We start from the raw sequence: 23,356 nt of genomic DNA, 5'->3' as shown, positions 1-23,356 counted from the left end.
CTGTTCTCAGACTGTGTGTGGGGTGTTTGTCCCTGCGTGTGTGTGTTTGCGTGTGCGTGTGCGTTAAAGCTCCGGGCTGCGCGCAGATTGCAAGGAGACAGTGGGAGGAGCGGAAAGTGCTCCAGTCCAATCCGGGCCGCCGGGTAAAGCCTCTCCTATGCGCTCTCCCCTCCCTCAGCCCGCAGAAAACAGTGAAACCCTCCCATAGAGGTGAGAGCGCAGATGTCACGAGAAAAGCGGCCACACGACCAGAGCACACCGACCGACCTCAGCCCGCCTCCCTGCGCCCCGGTCTGGGATGCCTTTTTAGCGCAGACACGCTTGCACTCAGGGCAGCCGCAGCAGCGCAGCAGCAGCAGCAGCCAGAGGACGCTGACGCAGATCATCCACGCTATTTTCTGCCGCCTCTGTTATTTTTAACCAAGGATCTTTGCCACCCCGCACGCAGCACCGCACAGAAGCCCCCCTGTTTTTAAGTGTTTATTTTTGTTTCTTCATGACTGCTGCTTTGGGAAGCGAGCCTCAGCACCAGCTCCAGCAGCGCCAGCACGATGCGAGGTAAGACCATCATCCCCGTGGAAATACGCGCACGTACGCCGAGCGACACGCTTTATCCCACTACCGACTGGGGGAGGTGGGGCGGGGGGATTGTTTGTTCTCTGTAACTTTTATTCGCACACCTGCCACCACCACCTTACAGTTGCAACAAATAACTTTATCTCCACGCCTGTTTATTCGGGAATGCAAGTCGACTCGTAAATCCACTCGGATCTGTGATTACAAATTAAAAGTGGCAGGATTTGCGCGTCAAGCGCCCACCGGAGTCAGCCAGGTCACATGCAGGAGTCAATTTATTTTAACCTGATTTGTATTTGGAGGGTGGTGATCAACTTAATTGAACTGTGTCTGGGGGATTATAGGAAACTTTTCAAGCGCTCCACTAACCCATTCCCACCACCTCCAAACACGCGCGCGCGCGCGGGGACGCACACTCAAAGCTGCAAGCGCACCAGCGCCGTGGATGTTCAACTCCAATGTCAATGTCGTCCTGTGCGCACACTCACGGTCAAATACGCACAATTCACGCCCTGTGTTTTACGCGGAGATAACACGCTGACCTGCGGCTTAACACCGCCTAGAACCAATTTCGTGAATGTAAACTCGATTTAAATAAGAAAATGCGTTTTGTTTTGTTTTTCCCCCCTCCCCGTGTTTCTCTTATTTTTCTTATCCAGTTCATTATCCGTTTATGTAAAAGAAAAAAGAATGAAACTTTTGGCTTGCTTTTCTTCACTTCGTGCAATTAATTCTTTTAGAAATTCGCCCCACTGTCCAAGACGGGATGACTGTGACATTTTAATGTCGTTTTTAAATAATCATGTCTTAAATGGCTGAACTCCCTCCTGGTGCCACTTATCATCTGACACAGAAAAATTATTTTTGAAAGCATATTGAATCCTTGCATCTTTGTGCGTGGAATAATTCAAAAGATATATATATTTTTTATCCAGTTGCAAATTTCACATAAAACTGCATCATGATATTGTGCATTGATCTGTAGGCCTTCAAAAAGCAGTTGTACCTACTGAAGGGAAACTTTGACACAATATGCCAGTGAAATTATAACACATATTTCTGTTCAATTGACAATAAAATGTCAGGACATATTTATCAATTTAAAAAATGAGTAGAGTAGCAATATTCTTATGATAATGTCAAATATTGTTAGAGAGGCACCGATAAGGCCTTTCCATGACCAATACCGATTTCTGATTCTCGTTGCAGTTTGATCAACTTTTCTTATTTCTACAACATAAAAAGGAGGGGGGAAAAGTGGTTCAGGATATTTGATAAAGGTGTATTGAAACCAACAGACACAAGAAATGAATATCAGGAGTATCGCATCAAACCACATGTCCATTAACTTTATAAGATTTTTATCCAACTCCTAAAAGTGCATCAAAGTACGTGCTGTTGGTGTTGATAGAAAAAGAAATACTGACATTTTTGGATGCTCTTTGATTTTCAACTATTTGGCCTCAATAACAAGAGTCAATCAGGGGGAAATTGTCTGATTTAAAAATGATTTGTTGAATACGCCTCCCCTAAAAAAAAACATTAATGACAGCTTAATAAATTTAGATTTTTTTTTATTGTATTTTTTTAATTGAAACAGCTGCTTACACATAAAAAATCTTTATACATTATAATGTCATATGGAGCTATGGGTTACAGTAGCTTGAGGCCATCAAACCTTGAGCCAGTAACCCCCCCCACCACCACCTCTCTCTGTAATCCCATGGCAAACTCCTCTCTCATCCACCTTGTATTTTGTCGACGTTCTAATGGGTCTTGCGTCCACTCTCGTGCACAGAGGCCTTTTGGGATTGGGGGGGCGGGAGACATACCGAAAGCTCCTGCTTTCACTTTACAGCCATGCACGGCAGAAGAGGCCCCCGAAGCGTCGCCATCTCCCCTCTTTCAGCATGGCCCCTCCCTCCAACCTCTCTCTCTCTCTCTCTCCATCTTCCTCTCTCCCTCTGCACGCCCCAAAGGGTTTTGTCAGATAGAATTAAATCAGTGTGGGTTGTGCGGCCCCCGCTCCCAACCTGTGTATGCATGTGTGTGTGTATGTGTGTGTGTGTGTGTGTGTAGTCTGGGCTGCCCTTACACAGAAATTTGCTCACAACCAAGGTTATGAAAAATAGAGGCCTCTCATGAGCCGTGGTAATTAACATTTAACAAAAGCTACAACTCCTGAAGCCTTGACCGAAGATGATGTCACCACATCACCCGGCGTTGGAGCAGCCGGGAATAAACAACTCGCGGTGCCATCGGGAGACGCAACCAGCGTCTCAGCATGCGTGTTGCTTTGAGAAGGGTCAGCGTTAAGTCCACTGGTTAACCGTGTCTGTACGCTGATGTGCAACGTGATCTTAGAGATGACTTTGACAATGCTAAATCGCTTTAATTGTAACCAGGCAATACTTTGAGCGCGGAGTAAAATCAAAACCATTTATTATTTAGCCACCATGCTGTAAGTCAGTGAAATTATTCATCTTAAAAATGATGCTCATTTGAATCCTTTGACCTCATGTATATTCTTAGCAAATGTTTTCAAAAAGGTCAAATGAATGCATTGAGGACTTAAACAGAGATTTTAGCTAAAGCTTAAGCAAAAGTTTTGATTCACTTACAGCCACTCATACAATCAGCATAATATTTAATTTCTCTCTGTGATTGCTTCAGTTTCAGCCTATGAGAAATGTACAATCCATTAGATGCTTTGGGGTCAAGTGAGTTTACAAACAAATGTGCCAAAAGGGAAAGGAGGGAAAAAGGAGATCTGTGAACCAGTCTCTCCTAAACTTCCCTTTTTGGAACCGTGGTCAGGTGATGACAGGCAACCTAAGAGGGCCGGAAGTGTTTAAAACTGTCACCTGGCAATAATGTATCACAGAAAGCCCCCAAAAACTCACTCAGACACAGAAAAAGCTGCTGCGCTACGCATGACGGCCTCATGCCAATAGAATTAGCCCCATCCTGCTTCGCTTTGGAGGCTTGTGTGAGCATCGATCTGTCCAGCTCCAGAGCATCACGGTGATCAATTTTTAGTCAAAGCCAACGGAAACAGTCTGTCTGGACAGATCTTTGGAACATAAAACCTGAGTGGCTTTTGATCGTGTTTGATGTTAAAAAGTCACATTTAAGGCAATGAAAGACCTTACGCGTCAATTATCAGTTTTCTGCATGCATTGAATGTGGAATGACTGCTTTAATGATTTCTTATACGCGATAACAACACAAGCTTTAATTCAGTATTTTTTAACAACTATCCCAGTCTGAGCAAAGCGATCGTGGAGCAGGCAGAAAAAGTGAAGTTGCCTCCTGTCAAAACAACAGAAAAGTGAAAAAGGAAGTCCATGTGAAGACACCTACTGACTAAATGTGGCTACAGGACGTTTGGGCTGATAAAAGGCCCCAGCTTAGCTAGTCTTTCATGCATGAATCAGAAGTGAATGCTGATCACAAATATTGGGGATTTCTACACATTTTATGAACAGGCAGAAGAAAATCTGATTTCTTTTTAGGACTGGCGTTGCCATTAATTGTGTAAATGTGATCCCTGGTCGATTGGTGCATCTCTGATTAGCACAGTAACCCATGTATCTGCACACAACTAGAAATCATTATATATGAACTGAAAACACTTCTTAGTTACTGTTAAGCCAGCCAGCTTACAGACTCATTGCGAAATAAGTTAGGGAATCAGTGAGTTAGATGTTATTTTAAGCAAACTGCATCTTTCCACTGCTGCCACCGAGTCAGTTATTGCACACAATAGTGGCACCTGGTCTGAGTGGCTCCGGCTGGCAGCGTTGCATCGCTGGTCAGCTTCCAAGCAGATGATTGTTGTTTGTGTTGTTTATTGTTTTGGGGAGTTTTGTTTGTGCTGACTAATGGCCCGGTGTTACATAAGAAGAGCAGAGAGATTACCCCGAGCCCATGCAGGCCACACAGTTAATCCTTCAACTCAGCCCTACTGACTGACTGAGGTACCACCAGAGTGCTGGTCTAACACCCATTCAGGAGTCGCTCCTCGCCGTCTCCATGTCTGACTCCGGTCCTCGCCTATCGCGCCTTCCTGACCTTTTCCAAGACGGCGGCAAAAAACCTACCAACATGTGTGGCCTGGACATGAGTCCCACTGAGACGCTATCACGGCCCTTGTTTGCGTAGCAGCAGCTCGTGTTGATTTTATTGCTCTGCGGCAGTCTGGAGGGTCTCCCTTCTCTTTTTGCTACAGTCAATTTTCTTCTCTTTGTTAAATCTTAATACACACAAAGCGCGGGCCATACGGCACACTTTGCTTTGCGTCTCTGCTTTATCTTCGCCGGGAGGGATTCCAGCCTGAACCGCTCCTAGACTCGAAATCTTCCTTGAAGTCACCGAGTCCTCTGACAGCTCCTTCTGTTTTTGTCAGCTTTACTCATCCATAAAGGCAGCGCGTCTCAGAGGGCACTGTGATATTCAATATTCACTTTTTTTTTTTTTTGAAGATTTAGATTGAAATAAAAACCGAGAAGGGGGTGGAGGGGTACAGGGCGGCGACAACGCTTCGTGAGCTTGGAGACAAAGTAAAAGATGAAGGGCGAGACAAACATTGGTCCAAGGTCACAGAGTGAGCACAAATATGCTTCCAATAGTTAATTCAACTGCTCTCATTCAATGTAGCAATTATATTACTGTCAATAAAACATGAGTTAACTCAAAATGATGAATCTGAATGAGAATCCCTGAGCCACACTGAAAAATACACACAGAGAAAGGAAAGAGAGGAGAATGTGAGGGAGTGAATGAGTGAGATAAGAAAGAAGGGTAAGAACGAGAGAGACTTAAGAGTTATATAATCACACAACTGTGGTCATATGCATACTTCTGCTTGTGCAAGAACCAGGGCCTCATGCAGAACAACAATGGAGGGGGTCCTAAAGGCCTAATTTGTGTTAATGTACACGCACCCCAGCACACTCTGCATACACACACACGCAGACTTTCACGTCCTCGGATTGCACTTCCACTCCGCAGCCTTCCTGTGCAATGAATAACACGAGCGCCTGCAATAGCTGCATCCAAAGTCCATGCTCGCAAACCACCTATTAGACTTTAGCTAACCCTAAAAGCTGATTAGTCTATATACTGAGGGAGAGACTACATGTGTGTGTGCGCGCGCGTGTGCATGCGTGTGTAAAACACTCCATCCTTTGTATTTCTACCTAATTGAGTGCAAAACTCTCAAAATGCTTCTGCATTGTTCTGTTTTGAAGCATTCTTCAATAGGTATATTTCCACACAAATTGGAGCACACAAACAATAATTTTATCCAATTTTTGCAGCAAGAAAATCTTCAGTGATTCTGAAGGTATAAAATGACAGATGAAGTTTGACTCTGTGCACAAATTATCTCCAAAGTGGCCACAGTAAATCCTCTGTGAAGGTGTTCCACGGGAGCACGCACCGTCTACAATAAGCCCATAATATGATTTAGCCTACTGTTGGCATCTTTTCTTAATGACAAAGATTAAACTGTTTTAGTGCTGCTAATCTCATTGAGGGGACTCTTATTTGGTCTTCCTGCCTTTCTCTTCCCTTCTCGGGCCGCGGCTCTTCAATCTTGTGTGTGTGAGTGTGTGTGGGGGGGGTGTGTGTGGGTGTGTGTGCGCGTGTGTGTGTGTGTGTGTGTGTGTGTGTGTGTGTGTGTGTGTGTGTGTGTGTGTGTGTGTGTGTGTGTGTGTGTGTGTGTGTGTGTGTGAGTGAGAGAGAGACAGAGAGAGAGAGAGAGAGACTGTTGACATTAGGTCTGCCGTCATTCACAAAGAGAATGCAATTAGGAAGCGTAGACCGCTGCTGCCTTCGCCGCTCTCTCAGAGCAGCTGTCCTTGCTCTCCTTGCTCAGAGGCAAGGAGAGCAGGTGAAGAGAGGAACGGGCCGGGTCGAGTTAGACCGAGAAGAGCCGAGCCGAGCCGTTTGATAATCTTTGTGATCAATTTGCCTCTGTGATAGATGCCCCTGGGGGCCACTTTGGGGAGAACCTTGTTAGGCTGAGTTAAATTGTTGCCCGAGGCGAGCTATTAGCGACCATCCCTGGGAGACAAGGCGCGCGCACACACACACACACACGCGCGCGGTCGCACATGTGTGCGCTCACACACCCACTCGTTTTAACAGCCGCTATAAAACACACATGCATTAAAGTCAATTAAAAACCAACGTAAAGCTAATTGAGAACTCAACCAGACCTCTGTTTAATCAAGAGATTTTTGTTCTCAGTGCTCGAAAGGTGTTATGAAATGCTTGAAGCAAGGCTTATGGGAGAAGCACCAATCAATTGAAATGCTGAAAAAAAACAAAAAATATTTTCTCTGTTTATTACATGCATCAATACCAAGGGCTTCCATCCTTTTCCCAATGCAACCTAACTGCATACATTTTTATGCACATTTATTTAGCTTAATACATTTTAAATAAAGATCATTGTATGACATGATTCAATGTATAAACCTTTTAATTTTTTTTCTTCAATATTCAAATCTACCACATACTTCCAGGAACCCAGAGCATATATCTTGATTTGCTTTATGCAAAGAACAAAATTTTCGTCTGCAGGTGAAAAAAATAGGATCGCTAATCAATATCAACTGATTAGTGATCAGTTGATACTGTGAGTAAACCTTTCTTAAAAATCCCTACCTGCAGATAACTCGTGGTAATAATCATTAAAAAAAAAAAGAATAAAATACCCTAAACCAAAACAAAAATTCTGCTGCTAAACTGCGAGAACTTGCCTTTGGGTCATAAGTTGCAGGAACGCAACTCTGCACACAGAACTTAAAGAAGCACAACTTAGCACCGTGTAGAAAAAAGAATAATAATAGGTAGCTTAAGGAAACGTGTTTTCCTTTTAAAATAAGAGAAATGTAGGTGTTAAATGGCAGAGTGTGTGAAAGCTCGATAGGATGATTCAGTTTAACGACTAAAAACCATGACTAAGTGCTGAACTTTTATTTCTCCTGGCAAGTTTTGCCTCTCTGCACCCTGCATAAAAGCCTTTCAGGAACATGAATACACTGAATACACGGACACATCATGCAGCCAGTTTTGGAAAGAGAGTGGCCAGTTTTCATTTTACTTTGTTAGCCGTTCCCACTGTGTGCAGCTCTCTTTATTAATGCTTTAGAGACCATTCAGTCTGATTTATGCCAATGTTCCCGTCTCCTGGTTTTGTTTGAGTGATCGCTGACTCTACAAAGAGAAAAAAGGAGAATTTTTCCCATTCTTACATAAGACCTGAGTTTTTGTCACCTCTCTTCTTGTTTTTCTATTTTTCCTCTGTACTCTGGAACAACCACTTTTCCTCTCCCTTCCCCCTCAAAGACCCACACACTCACACTGTCATCTGCAATTAGGCTCAACAGGGACACCATAGTAAGAGGGGCGCGAGGCTGAGGGAGGACATCCATCGCCAACAGATTATTTTTGACACTTTCTCAATCAGTGCGTGTTTTTTTTTTTCTGCTGTTTTCTGTTAAGCACTGAATGAATTTAACCGTCCAAAGCATGAACAGTGTTTCAACGGCTCTGCATGCACAACACGGCTGTTAACGTGACGGTAAATGAAAAGCTACTGTGTAATACAGGAGGCAGGGAAGCTTTGCAGCCATCTGCGTGCGTTTCGAGATTCTGTCCGATTCTGCAGCCGACTTCGGCACAGTAACGACCAGATGCAGGCCTCCCACACTTGCAGTTGCTCCTTCCACTCTGTTGAACTCACTTGGTCCTTAAGGAAAGGTCAGGGGCCATCAGGGTCCTACAGGTCACCTAGGGGATTGGACCGTGAGACTGCACACGGGCAAGTGTGTGTGTGTACAGTGGCCTTGAGAGACAAATCTGAGGCGGCAGATGGGCAGACTGTGCATACATGCATGCATTCGGGACTGTGTGTCAAAGCAGGGGTTGAGTTAACCCTGTGGATTTTTTCCCACGCCTCTGTCTTGTCTTATCTGTCCGAGGACACATGCTGTGCTGGGATGTAGACGGTGTGTGTGTGCGTGTGTGTTAGAGGTTACGTGGGGGAGGGCAAGTTTGAGAAACATACTGTAAAGTCTGCTGCTTTCTTTTTTTGTGCTTGAAAGTGGTTTGGAGTGATGAATGCGTTTAAGCATGTCTGAATGTGGGTTTCAGTCTGCCTGAATGTGTCTCAGCGAGCGTGCGCGTGTATACGCGTGTTGCTGCGTGTGTGCGTGTGTGTGTGTGTGTGTGTGTGTGAGAATCGATGCTCTGGATCACAGCCAGTGGCCCCCTTCTGTTCTCTCTCTATGGCGTCCAATCACACCGTGGCACAATATTCTCTGTGCAAACTGCAGCTGATCCCAGACCTGCTATCTGAGCAATTACCCAGAGTGCTTTGGGGCTGCATGGCAAGCTGGACAAGCTCATGCCCTCTGACATACAGCATAGGTGTGAGTGTTGGGGGTGGGAAGGTGAGAGTGAATCTGGTGTGTATCTGTGTGAGGGGAAGACAGAGAGTTAAGGTGATGGTTGGGGTGTGTGTAGGTGTGTGTGTGTGTCTGTACAGCGACAGTGTGACTGTCTACATTAAAAGATGGATGCCGACTTGGTTGCAATGGGGGATGGGAGATTGGCCCACTGGATGGAATTATGATCATTACTATAATACACTGCACAGCAGACTCTACAGGGTAGGAATGTGTAAACATGTAGGTTTAGGTCAGTATGTCAGCACTTTGGTACTAATCAGCACAGGTCATGGTCTATACAACTCAGTAGGCCCCGTTGCCAGTTTGTACTGAAATGTTCCCGTTTCATCTTTTCCTTTTTCTGTTTCGAACCCCAAAGTGAATCGATTAACATGAAGTCGAACTTAGACTTAGACTTGTACTTTATTGATCCCTTGGGAAGACTCCCTCAGGAAATTAAAGTCGCATCAGGTTATGTTAGTGCAATACTTTTTGGAATAAATACCAGTTATTTTGCTCCAGATCTGCTTTTAGACTCATGACATAAGGCAGTTCTTGATCCCGGATCAAATTAAAAATTCTTTCAGCAACAATCAGATTATGATTTATTGGGAGTGATTTGTCACAAAACTATTTATTCTTACAACGAGTGTCTTATAAAAAGATTAATTGATAGAAATGTGTCAGTTGTTGGAGGATATGAAATGTCCCCTTGTCAGATGTGAATTAACAGTTTGTCTGCATGAAGCAAATACATGTAAACTGCTGTAAAATTACTAAATAAATTGGCAAAGGAGCTGAATGACTAGGACCTAATCTTAAACTCAGATCATCCATTTTCAATTGCCTTAACAAAATGCTGGTAATTTTCTTCCCATTTTGTACCATTTTGCAGATTTTGCATAAAACAGCCAAAATCAATCAATCCTTATGTTATCTGTATTTTTATAATTCTTCTCATCGTCTGCTGTAGAGGATTGCAGGTTTTGTTTTGATCCGGGGTCGTAATCTGAGGTTTCATTTAAACTGACCGGTCAAATCAGGGATTAGAGCAGTAATCAGTGGAAACAGGTGTAATTTCCTTCAGAAAATAACAGTTGAATTATACGTGAGACTAAGCCCTTAAATGATGAAGTAATTTAGTAAGTAAAGAAAAATAAACTGATGGTTCTACCAGTTGGGTAGGAAGAAGAAAAGACATCATGGTTACATTTCTAATGAGCCACCTAAATAACAAAATAGGAGAAACATGACACTTTATAAATCAGATTTCCATTAGTGGCACTGCAAAGGTTGGCATATGTGGCACAGAAGTGGATGTGCAGAATGAAAATATCCATTTCTTTAAGGTAAGCCGAGAGTCACCCACTCTCCTCGCAAAGTTCTCCATGTTTCAGACAGGCAGCAAAGGAAAATAAGAGTAAAACAGCACACAGCAGACCAAATGCAGCTTTTCATTGATTTTAATAGGACAGTATGATGTGGAAACATGACAGGAGACACAGGGGAGATAACCCAAGCAAGCACTGCTGTAAGCTATTCCCAGCAGTGTGCATTAACCCACTCGGCAATCGCGCCACCAGAACTTTTCTCCATGTTTTTCATCATCGGCTGCGAGACAGAGGGAGAGAAAGAGCTTGTTTCTCTCTCTAAGCTCAGTGAGATAAGACTGAAACAAGGTTTTCCCTGAGAGATGGAAATAGATCATAAAACAGAGAAACTGAAATGATTTCCCAGTCACACAGCCACTTATAGCGAGGCGGAAGACTCAGACACCAGTGAAGGAGTCAAACAGACTCAAGTGAAGGGGGATGATCACGTAATTCGACGGCATATAGGCATCCATGATCAGTGCCGCAGCTGTTCGGATTTAACGAGGAGGTGGTGGGGGGTAAAATGCCGATCTCCTTCATTTTCCCCAAAGATATCTAGTTAGCTGGGAAGCAGCTATACATATTTTTTAATGAAGAGCTACCACCCACATTCACCTTATCAAATCAGCCCTAGAGACTACAGCGGGAGTTGTGTTTGTATTTCTGAAGAGGCTGGCACTGGCAGAAGTTAAGGCAGAAAGTGATTTCAACTGTTCTATAAACTGCAACACTAAAAACGTTAAAAAAAAGATGAAAAAAATGGAAAAAAAACTCTACTCTGCTCCCTACTCTGCTCCCTGGTATGTTGCTGCATGACTCTGTGTTTTGCTCTGCTGTAGCTTCCTGCAAGCGCTGTGAATGAAACATGCATGTCCAGTCTGGCCCTTTGGCAACACCGACAGCACACAGAAAGCAAACATGTACAGCAACATCTAGTGGCCTCTCTCTGCCGTTGCAGTGTCCGAACAGAAAGGGACGCCGTCCTTTCACATCTCCCAAGAGCTTCACGACGCAGCGTGCGTGAACACTCGCACGCTTCGGACTGAAGAATTGCAAAGACATTAGTGCGAGGCAGCTGCCGTTTGGTGTGGCGTGATGGAGATAATTAGGACTCTATTTAGAGAAAGGGCCAGCCTTGGAAATACACAGGAGATCCTTACTTCATTAAAAATCAATTATCACAACACACGTGCCAGCTCAATACAGCTCTCATGGCCACAGTCTGCTAAACACACACACACGCACACATGTATGCAAATGTACTTATGGGCAACTCTAGCACTACTATCTTGGTCTTCTTTGGAAAATTCACCTCTAGTAGGTTCTCTCTCAAGCCTGATCCTCCTCTTAGCTAAGATATCGCCAGCGCTGCAGTCCTGCTCTTACATAATTACCTCAGGATAACACTCACTCACTGTCCCGCTGGCTGAGGATGCTGTCAGCCACTCTGCTCTGACTGGGTCGGCTTAGGTCAGAAAAAAGTCACCTCCCACCCCTGATAAAAGACATGCAGCCTGAGGGAAAGCAGAGTGGAGTGGAGCTTTTCCCGCTTGTGTTTTCCTTGCAAAGGGGATGCTTGTCAAGCACGGCTCGTGGAATATCTGAATTATTCTTCTTTCAGTTCAGTTTTCTGCTGCAAGCTTGAAGCTCCGGGTTTGCCTCTGTAACGTAGAGTCATGTCTCACATAACAAAGCATCGTCGGTGACTTCCCTGTACGCAGAACAAATGGCACGTCTCGATCCTGTCACATGTATAAAACACCGCTGAAGTTCAAACCGCGTCGATGCAGAAGTGGGAGTATTTTCATGAAGCATTCACAAAGCCTCAGCTGCTCGGATAGGGCCGACAGACGATCACTGGTGACATGTTGTGTTGGCTTCACATGCGGATGACATCACTTCCTCCAAGAGTGTGACGGTTTAGCACATCATTGCTTCGACATCCAGACGGGTACGGCGAGTGGGCGGTCACCCTGGCAACAGCGATGCTGTCATGACTGTCTCTATGTATCCCACCTGACAGTTGCCACTGGCTATAAGCATAACACACACACACACACACACACACACACACACACACACACACACACGCACACACCCACACACACATACACACACACACGCATGCATGCTCCATAATGCTACACTCCCACACAAGCAAGCAAATACAGTTTGTCAAACACACACACACACACACAAGGACCCATGCATTACTATTCCTGGCATCATTTTTAGAAGTTAAATGCTCAAAAATGTCTCCGAAACACATACTTAAACAAAACACAAGCCCACACGCCCAAGCTCTTTTGGGCCTCGTTATGTGATACAAAGAAGAGCATAATCTCCCGAAACATGGTGAAGACGGGATGTAAATACAAAGAGCTTGTTTCAACCGCCGTCATTAACTGCGTATAAAATAGCATGCACATCACACAGCTGTGAGTGTGAAGTAAACATGCACTGCTTGAACCCAAAGACCTTCACTTAGCTGCAGAGGCACATGATAACCAACAAGTATGAGCCAAATAACCAAAACTGAGTGTGAAATACAGAGTGAGATAAGTGATGAAGACAAATATAAACCAACTTACTATGTTATAGCCATGGACCATGGGATCACTGTATTGCAAGGTTTTGAAAATCCAGTTCCCAATCCACAATCATTTCCCTTTATATCACACCAACGGAGATAATTGAAGTTCAGCTTCTTGTTTATCTTTCAGATTACCCATATATTGATCACTCTATTCAACAGACTCGTGGTCCACAAATTAATTAGATATTTTAGCTTTAGTCTATGTCTCAAATTATTTTTAAAAATGGTAAAGACACCACTATTGGAAGTGTATAATGTACATTGTACACTTAATCTAAATATTATATTTTCAGCACAAGGAATAGTTCTTGATTTTCTGCTCTAAACAAAACGCAAATAGATCATGTTGGTGCATTTCGTTTAAACGTTTTGTATTAAAACCTTGAAATTGTGGTACTTTTTGCAATGGTTCTCACAGAAACCGGCGACCTTCTGCCCATGCTCACCTCATTACTGCTCCGTCTTCTGACTGCTGCTCACGTTTGGTCTGTTGACATCATCCGTTTCTCGGGTGGAACTGACCTGTTTTGCAGCCTATTAATAGTGCGTCACAGACCCACGTTCATTGACAGCTCTGTTTGGACTCTGTGTGCTGTCCAAGTCCAGCACTCCACTGTGACCCAGTTTGCAGCCGGATGACCGAGAACTGGTGGAAATGGGTCACATCGGGGTCCACACCAAAACTCAAGAACATGAGCTCTTTTTTAAATTTTTTATTTTACTTAAGGTACTGAAGATATTTAACAAATAATAATTTGATATTGAATATGCAATGAACACGTAATGAGGCCAATTAGATACTGTTAACCCAAAATTATTCATAGATTTGGGTTTAAAGTAATCTTCTAGTTTTACCAACATATTTCTTCTGACTTAAATTTGAGAGAGAATCTGTAAATGGATCTAAAGATTAGGGTGATGACAAAGAGGTCTTCCAACTCCAGAGATAAATCACCTCAACACCAGTGGAAATCAGTAAAAAGCTGCTCACTAATTATGTATAATTTCATTACTGTAATGCCAAAAAAAAACTAATGTTTTTCCACTGGTAAAAATTATTTTCAACATCACATCTTTTATGAAAATGTATATTAAAAAAATAAAACATTTTCTCCTTTTGAATTAGAAACAAACTTCTTTGCAGAAAGAAAATAATTAAAAACCAAAATCTGCCAGGAGGTTGAATCATTTTGTTTGTAACATTTTATGCCTCTTAATGACCAGAAGGAGACGAGAAAGTGAATGAGAGAAAAATGAAAATGATAAACTGTTAAACTTAGTAGCAAGTAAATAAGTCGTCAGTAAGAGAAATTATCTGTCAGCAGAAAACCCGAGACTGGACTTGGTTTTGAAATGTTCTAAAAAGAAAAAGAGATTTGAATCAAATTTTCTAATAACCCTCCATCATAATGAACTCAACCTGCTTTTGCTTCTCATTTTGTTCATTATTGGATGTACATCTCCGTCATTAGTTTATAGATAGCTGCGATCGGCTGTACCTGCTCAGTTGCGAGACAGACAGAAATGACTCCATTGATCCTCATAAGTCATTATCCAATTATGCATACTGCAGACTCATTCTACCACAGACACTCACACATACACACCTGTACTCTCTTTGTGTAGAAATACAACTATAGTTACATATGCATAGCATATTTATAACTGACATATGTATAAAGATGCACCTTTGAATATATTAAACATGCATATAAGAACACACAAGCAATAGAAAGTATTGTATTTGCATCAATGAGGTACTAGTTAGAACTACTTGCAGGAAGGATGCATGGATTCACCACATCTGCTTGTGAACCTCTCAGGAATTTCCTAAATTCATGCAGGACTTTCCCACAGGTAGGACTGTGCAAGGAGATTAACACGTGAACGGCTGTTTCAGCTGAGGGTAAGGCAGCACTCAGCAGAGGAGGGAACCAGCTCATAAGGAAACAATTTAGGATTAGTTAGGCTGTCTAATCTCTTTATAGAGACTGTGCCGTCTCAGCAGCATACCTGCCGACCTCCGCATCCACGTACAGCCATCATTTTATGGGGAGTGGCGTTGCGCTCCGTTCGCATGACATGGCCGGCCGCGCTCAGAGACAGACACAACGGGCGTTTCTCTGAGCCGAAGTAGTTTCTGTGCATGTTCTGTGCCTTTTGCTTGGGAGTGCACATGGAGCTGCCTCTTCACAGTGAGTAAGATGACGTAGTTTGACGAGTGCTTCTGCAGGATAGGAGTTGTGAGAGAGAACAGAGAAGATGAACACGAAGAGAAAGTGTGGCACTTCAGTGATGTAACCAGTTTTCTCATTATGGGACAAGCCTTTTAACCTGCGGGGGTCTCTCTGTACTTCAGTCCAAACACAAAGAATCCACTCACAGTCGCGTCATGTACTGTTGTGCGTGGATGTTTGTGTGCGAACGTTTAGTGTGCACTTACGCAGCCATAAGTGCCCCAGTTAGCAGAAAACTCCTGCAAAGACATAAATGGCCATATGTCACCGTGCCCTTGTGAATTTGAAGCCACACACAAATAGCATCCTGGGACACTTTGTGAGATCAATCAGTTACTGATGGCAACTTTAAATGAGACCCCCAACAGGGCTGCTGGACCGCTGACTGAACAAGGTGGAGTTCAGGGGAGCCAATGTCTGCAATGAGTCCTGGATGCAATTTTTAATCCAAATCGTTTCTGTCTTCTCGCTGTTGTTTCCCCCTCCACAGCCCAAATCGAAGTTATACCATGCAAAATCTGCGGAGACAAATCGTCGGGTATCCACTACGGAGTCATTACGTGTGAAGGCTGTAAGGTAAGATCTAATATCTGAGGAGGGGAAAGGAATCGCATACTAAATCATATTGTGCATGTGCTCTACAGGTGTCCGGGTGTTGACTTCTTTTTGTTCTTGTTGACTTGCAATCAGGGTTTCTTCAGACGGAGTCAGCAGAATAATGCCTCCTACTCTTGCCCCCGCCAGAGAAATTGCCTCATCGACAGAACCAACCGCAATCGCTGCCAACACTGCCGTCTCCAGAAATGTCTTGCCCTAGGAATGTCCAGAGATGGTGAGACCCCGTTTGTCTCCATTACTATATTTGATGGCATTTCTTTTAGGGCTGCAAGTAAGGATGATTTAATGTTTTGAATAATCTTCAAAAGATTATTCTACCGATTGTTTTGAAGATTAATCAGACAAAAGGAAACTGGCACATTCAACAATTTTTTTGTTTGACCGCTGAAGTCCTTTTACACAATGTTAGAAATACATTGAAATGCAAACAACTAATTCAATTCCTTTTCTAAATAAGAAAATAAAGATTTTAGTGGTTAAAATGCAATAACATAGTATTCCTTTAGTGAAATTGAACTGGGTGAAGGTAAAACTAGGCAATTTGAGAGTTTTGGTCAAAATATATTTACAGACAAAGGTGTTTTAATCTTAAATGCAAAATCTATATTTATAATTTATTGTGCAGTTTTGGCTTCAGTAATGTTCTGGCTATGTTTTTTCAGCTCATATGGCTTTTTTTTTGGAGTCTGTCAGTAAATTATTGGTCATGTTCTAAATTGGATGACTTTAATTTCATTGATCGATTCATCACGATTAATCGTTTCAGCCCCAATTTCCTTACAAAGCTTTAATGAGCCCGTTTTAGTAGCATTTTTTTCCACCTTAGCTTCTTCTTTCTGCCCCTACAGCGGTGAAGTTCGGTCGCATGTCCAAAAAGCAACGAGACAGTCTGTATGCAGAAGTCCAGAAGCACCAGGCCCGGCTGCAGGAGCAGCGGCAACAGCAAACCGGTGAAGCCGAAGCTCTGGCTCGTGTTTATTCCTCCAGCCTAACCAATGGACTGTCCACCCTCAACCATGAAATTGGGGGCACGTATGCCAACGGTCACGTCATAGAGCTACCCAAAGGTAGCCACGTCAACGGCGGAGGAGTCCCCAGCGGCTACTACGGCATGGATTCCACCCAGCCGTCTCCAGACCAGTCAGGTTTGGACATGTCGGGCATGAAGCACATTAAGCAGGAGCCCGTTTACGACCTCACGCCTGTGCCAAACCTGTTCAGCTATGGAGGCTACCAGGACAGCCAGTTTGGGCCACATAACGTCAGCATGGGAGAGCTTGGTAAGGACTGAACATTTACTCTATGGGAGAAATAGTTTAATCCTTAAAAAAAACTGCTATGATCTTCCTCATAGGAAATTAATCATTACCCTCAAAGTAAGTCTGGAAGAAAGTGTTTAATCTGAAAGCACAACAGGAGAACGGGCTGGCTTATGCGGCCAGCTGACAATGTGTCATATTACTGTGAGGACACCTCTGGCCGACTGCATACTTAGTCAAAATTAAACACTTCAAATCAAATAACTGTGGAATTTTGCACAAGAAATACTTGAGCCTCTTCCTCTAAACTGCCTATAGCTGCAGCACTACATGTAAAGAAATGCAGGTTCCTACAACAATTTAACTGTAAATAAAAAATATTTAAGTACACTGGTGTGGTGTATGCAAAAGATTAAATGGCTAATGCTCTCTTCCAGACCGGATCGCTCAGAATATCATCAAGTCGCACCTGGAAACATGTCAGTACACAACAGAGGAGCTGCAGCAGCTCGCCTGGCAGACACATTCCTATGAAGAGGTCAAGATGTACCAGAGCAAGGTGAGCTTTCAGGACATGTTTCTTTTTTTTTTTTTTTCAGTTCTCTTCTAAAAAACATGATGGAGTAAAATAAAAACAACATTTTCTGATTCTGTGTCAACGACTAAAACAAAATGTAGCTTTCGATCCTTTATTGATATGAATGTAACTATGTCAGCATAAAGCTCGCATACCTAAACTGGACTTGGGTGCTTGCAGCCACGGGACGTGCTGTGGCAGCAGTGTGCCATCCAGATCACTCATGCCATCCAGTACGTGGTGGAGTTCGCCAAGCGCATCTCAGGGTTCATGGAGCTGTGCCAGAACGACCAGATCCTCCTCCTCAAGTCAGGTGAGCTGTAGGGCCAGGTGCTGCTGCGTTAGCTGACTTTCTGCTCATTACAAACGATTTTTCTCATGAGAATTTTGTTTCTGATTTGCACAGACGGAGCTCAAATTTGAAATCAAGTCAGTTTCTGAACCACATTTAGAAAATCTGATTTTGATTATTTGTTTTTGGCCCTTAGGTTTACATATGTATCACATACAATTACATAGAAACTCCAATAGATACCTAAGATGTTATAAAAGTCACAAAAAGACATAAACATTATACACTTTTGTGTGTGGGTATTTTTATTAAGATCAAAGGCAACATCACCCTTTTATGAGAGAAGAGTCTCTGAAAAATATTTATTTTAAAGGCCAGATGATTACATGTCCAGGTGTTACCAAAGCAGCAGAATCCCTACATACCAAGATGTAAATGCTTGTACCTTTGATCTGTGATCTCTAAGATGGTGGCAACATTTCTAAATCCTGCACCTTATAAGAGAGAGAGTCTGAAAGCTTCAGCTTTCCTGTTGTCTCCTGAAAGTCTGTTTCTCTCTCACGGCCTGAATTAACGCAAAATAAGTTTGTCTTATGAAAAATAGTTTCCTTTGAAGCAGCTTTCTACATCTTCTGTGCTTTTACTGACTCCATTAGAAAAATTACTTTTTATTTTGTTTTTTTAGTTTCTGTCTGGCTGATCATTGTTCAAAGCTTATCCAGCTGAAAAGAGATCATTTCTCTGAAAAACAGTCTCTGTTAATCACCCTGTTTTTCCAATGTCTGAATTATTCTTTCAGGTTGTTTGGAGGTGGTCTTAGTGCGAATGTGTAGAGCCTTCAACCCTCTGAACAACACTGTGCTCTTTGAGGGGAAGTACGGAGGAATGCAGATGTTTAAATCTCTAGGTACCACATTTATTTTTATGCATTTTTCTTTCTTCAATAATTGACAAAGCAGAAAGAGGATCATAATATTGTTGCTTGTCTTATCTCCATGTCCTGAAGGTTGTGACGACTTAGTGAGCGCAGTGTTCGACTTTGCCAAGAGTTTGTGTTCACTGCAGCTAACGGAGGAAGAGATTGCGCTTTTCTCGGCGGCTGTACTAATTTCCACAGGTCAGTGTTCATCCACAGCTGTGATGACAGTTCATCCAGCATATTTAAAAAGAAGCGAAACAATATTATTACCGCGGTGATGCTCGTCTGTAGGCACGGGCCACTGTCAAGGTAAACCAAAAGTCGCGGTTTCAAAACCGCTAAACTGATGAAGTGTTACCCATCTCTCCTGTTAGGGCGATGCAGTTTTAATTGGAGAAATTCAGTTTGTTCAGTTCTGCCATTGTGGAGAGTGGTAAACCACCCCATAGAGCATCTGCTCTATGCTTTTTCCAGTCAGTGAATCGGTCAATCATTTGTTCGCAGATCGACCGTGGCTGATGGAGCCTCGAAAAGTCCAGAAGCTCCAGGAGAAGATCTACTTTGCTCTGCAGCACATTATGCAGAAGAACCACATGGACGAAGATGCACTAGCCAAGGTGGGCTGAAGAATTTTCACACAACAATTTGAAGTCCGACAATAGGTTGTCTGGGGTTGGAGATAGTTGGAGTGATTATCTTGTTGTTGATAATCTCTTCTCGTTTGGCAGCTGATCAGCCGGATCCCAACACTGTCCGCCCTGTGTACACTCCACACCGAGGAGCTTCAGGCATTCCAGCAACTCCACCCAGAAACGGTGAACGTCCTCTTCCCTCCTCTCTACAAGGAACTGTTTAACCCCGACCCGAACTCTGCCATGGCCATGCCTAAGTGACCGCCTACGGTCCGAATGCAATGAACAGCTGTTGAAAGAGGACCAAGAAATTATGTCAGCTTTGTCTGACGAGACGCGGGCGGAGGTGTCAACTGCGTCGTTCTGGCAACCACAGATTTTCTAAGCTCCCCCAGGCTCGTCTCAGGCTGGAGGGAGAGGATTCGTCTACTAGAAACTTAAAGAGTTAACGCCAACAACACTAGGAATGTCCTGCACTTATCCCATTCTGTTCACCGATACAGTCTGAAGAATGTATATACAAGTGAAGCGCGCCCCGAGCCACCACCTCAGAGGGGCTTCCACGTGTCTCCTGAACTGAACTGACTAGAAATGTACAGACTTTCAAGACAACTCGAAACAGTTTTACGCTGTCAATTTTTATTTTATTTTTTTTAAAAGGTGGGTAAATTCAATTGATTTAATCTTGAAAAAAAAAATTCTTTTTTTTTTTTTCCCCAATGAAAACATTGCAAATTTGGCGAAGCTGGATGGGGGAGGGAACTGTGGATGTAGAGAAGCTATTGTAGATATTCCTCTAGTTGAGAGCGGATTCCAGTATTATTTCTTGTTCTGTTAAAATAAGTTAGTCCTAATTTAAATATACAGCAGTCCAGAGAGGATGATGATACCTTGTCTATGTGTTTTATTTTATTTGATAGATTCTTGTGTACAGAATTTGTAAAGTTGAGACCTGTAAAAGGAAACTGGGCAAAAACTGGGGGCCAATTTTGGGTTTGTGGAAATGCAGAAGCCTTGTCTGGATTTTGTTCATATGTATAGAAGGGGTTACTGTCCTTCTGATCAAAAGTTATTGAAATGTAAAGAGAGAATATGAAGGATTTAAACAGAAAATAATGGCTACTACTTTTCAAGGTGAAGATATATACATAAATGTTCTATTTTGCAAGGAAAAGAACTTGGCAGATTTGCCGTCCTATCAGTCGTTTATTTCACGCTGCAATAATTATGTCCAATGCTAGGTAGATTGCTGTGGAACAATCAATCACAATGAACCAATCAGAAACCAGGACCTCACATTGAAGCTCACGCCGTCTCCTAACTTAGCCTGCTGTTAAATACGCCTATTGGGACTTTCTCAGTAGGTTTTGGAAGATATAAATCAAAGACATGTCATACATGTGCTGATGATCCTTAAAAATGTGAAAAAAAAAACATCCACACAAACTTGAATTGAAAACACTTTTTGATTACTGAAACGTAGATGAGTGCTGTACGCCCTCACCGTCCAATTTGCACAATCCAGCCCACGGATGTCAGTGGGCTGCGAATATGTAGGACCCTTTTCTTTAGAAAGCAATAACTTTCACACAGCATGTCTGGTCTTACTCCACTCCTTTCCCTCATCTCGCACCCCTCTTCTGTCAACTGTTCAAGAACAGGGTAACAACTTTTATAACTAAGGATGCAATATGTCGTTTGCTCTTGATCTCCAGTTGTGTCTCAGAATCATCTTGGTACGCGTTCCCCTGCTACCTCTGCTGTGTTTTCAGTGTAGCAAAACCTCATCGTTGCAATGCAAACAAATGCAGCCGCCAATGATCTCAACACCACATGTAGCCGAGCTTTAACGGAGGCCACTTTTGTGGAAAGTTGTGTTAGACAATCACATTTTTTTCCTCCACTGAGGCATTCCAATAACTGTTAGCACTTAAACACTGTACCTTGTTTTTTTCTTATTTAGTGTTTGGACACTGTAAAATCACTCTGGGCTTGAGTCAGCCTTTATCCTTGTGAAGGAACAAACTGAAAAGTCAATACTGCATGTATAAGCATCTCATGAGCCATTGACCAAAATGATCCCCCCTTTAGAGTGAGGGTTCACCCAACGTCAGGGTGGAAAATTATCATGAGAATTGTAATGAGAAATCACATTTAGAAGTAAAAATTATACCATATTTATGACATAAATGCTTCCTCTTTCAACTATTAGTTTGGGTCTTATCAGTTTTTGACCTGCGGGTTGAACAATGAAGAAAAATAAATAAAAATTTGGGAGCTACAACTCTAAACACTTAATGCTACACTTAATGCTCATCTCCTTAACAAAATGACAATCTAGCTCAAATGTATTTTTCTTTGTACCTCATATTTTGATGCCATAATTAGTGGGCTGTGATCTAGTGCTATGAAGCACTCTAAATGGGTTTCTCATGCTTGAATTTTTTTTAAAATTATTATTATTATTTATTTGCACAGTGGCCAAATCCTCCAGCGGATATATCCAGGGACACAGTTAGACTTGTAATTCATCAGTTCAGCATCAGTGGCACTGGGACTCATTGCATTGAAATCCTTCTGTGCATTTGTTTCCATTATAGCAGGGGGGGGGGAACAATCAGAAATCTGTTCCACCATTAATGGCATTTTTCTTTTAAACGCAGCGGCTTTCATTGAACCCCACCCACAGATCGGAGGCCAGTCACTCTTAAAGACAATCACTTGGTAAAGGCTCGATGCACTACACAGCATCTCTCAGGGAGCAGCTCTTTTTCTCACTTTGCATTAAAAGAGGGTTTAATATTTTTGGAAATTTACTGAAATAAATAAATAAAACTTTAAAAGAAGAACTTTTTAGGATTTTCAAAAAATCTGCCCAGACAAGGCTTTGATAGACTTATGCCTATACTTGTACGTTTGTGTGTATGTGTGTAGAGGATGAATTCACTGTCCGTGTTTTGTAGCGAGCCAGAGTTCATGATGAGCAATTTTTACACCATAAATGGGTATGGGGATTAAGAGAAAAGTAAAAAAAAAAAAAAAAAAAAAAACTTTGGGCTATAAGCTCTTGCTTGCTGGTCTTAGGACAGTGGGTGAAGTCCACTGGTGGGACAGCGATCCTGGGACAGTGAATTCCGACTCTAAAGTTTTTATGTCTTGTTTTTTTTTTCTTTTGTTTTGTTTTGCTTTCCCTCGTTAGACTGTGAATCAAAAGGGTGGAACGGGGAGCCTTGAGGCGGGGTGGGAGGGATGGTGACGCATTGGCATGAACAAGTGGTACCCAACACTGTAAGTAAGATACTGTAGCAATAAAAACTGGAGGCATTTACTACTGTCATGTTTGCATTGTAAGATTATTTTTATGTTAATACTATTTACTATTATTATTGTTCTTATTATGACTACTATTCTTCTATTACTATTAGCCTATTGTTGTTCTGTTCTATTTGCATGACGTTTCATTGCAATGAAATATTCTGGACTTATTTGTGTTTCCTCCTCTCTTGATGACGTGAGGGAGATGTTTGAAACGGTGGGTTAAGGGTTTAAGGCAAATTTCACACCACTTTATTAGTCAGTTCAAAACAAGTTTTTGACATGCTGAATTATCTTTTTTTTATTTTAAATAAAATGTCTAATTTATATGGAAACAATTTGAAATTTGTCACTGGAAATGAAATGTTTTTCCCACCCTCTGAATGTGCGGATTACTACAAATCAGTAAGTTAATGATCTGTATTAAACTGGCCTTTTGGAAACCCTACACCTGCAGTAGGGCAGTGAAGGGGGGCGATGTGGCAGGGTTATCTATTCTG

The 23,356-nt window shown here is 42.5% G+C and overlaps 1 protein-coding gene across 2 annotated transcripts; it reads left to right on the top strand.

Moving 5' to 3' along the window:
* The first annotated feature begins 205 nt into the window (after positions 1–205).
* Positions 206–23,201, top strand: rorb (RAR-related orphan receptor B). Of its 2 annotated transcripts, none has more exons than XM_055050685.1 (10): positions 206–558; positions 15,735–15,820; positions 15,935–16,076; positions 16,711–17,142; positions 17,559–17,680; positions 17,879–18,011; positions 18,790–18,897; positions 18,997–19,107; positions 19,414–19,526; positions 19,638–23,201. In XM_055050685.1, the coding sequence occupies exons 1-10, from the start codon at positions 552–554 to the stop codon at positions 19,800–19,802; spliced, it is 1,419 nt and encodes a 472-aa protein (XP_054906660.1). In that variant the 5' UTR covers positions 206–551; the 3' UTR covers positions 19,803–23,201. The 2 variants fall into 2 exon arrangements, with proteins under 2 accessions (XP_054906660.1, XP_054906659.1); XM_055050684.1 differs by lacking the exon at positions 206–558 and adding an exon at positions 13,707–15,202.
* The last annotated feature ends 155 nt before the right edge of the window (positions 23,202–23,356 follow it).

This window comes from Poeciliopsis prolifica, unplaced genomic scaffold, assembly GCF_027474105.1.
Source record: "Poeciliopsis prolifica strain line A6 unplaced genomic scaffold, Auburn_PproV2 SCAFFOLD031, whole genome shotgun sequence".
Classification (NCBI taxonomy): Eukaryota; Metazoa; Chordata; class Actinopteri; order Cyprinodontiformes; family Poeciliidae; genus Poeciliopsis; species Poeciliopsis prolifica.
This window is presented reverse-complemented; position numbering and strand designations above follow the sequence as displayed.

What these genes read in the sequence shown, in the direction of transcription:
- rorb (XM_055050684.1), top strand. Translation starts at nt 15,154, where the DNA reads ATGTTCTGTGCCTTTTGCTTGGGAGTGCACATGGAGCTGCCTCTTCAC. An exon ending in CATGGAGCTGCCTCTTCACA is followed by an intron (nt 15,203 to 15,734) that starts GTGAGTAAGATG and finishes CCCCCTCCACAG; the next exon opens with CCCAAATCGAAGTTATACCA. An exon ending in GATCCTCCTCCTCAAGTCAG is followed by an intron (nt 18,012 to 18,789) that starts GTGAGCTGTAGG and finishes TTATTCTTTCAG; the next exon opens with GTTGTTTGGAGGTGGTCTTA.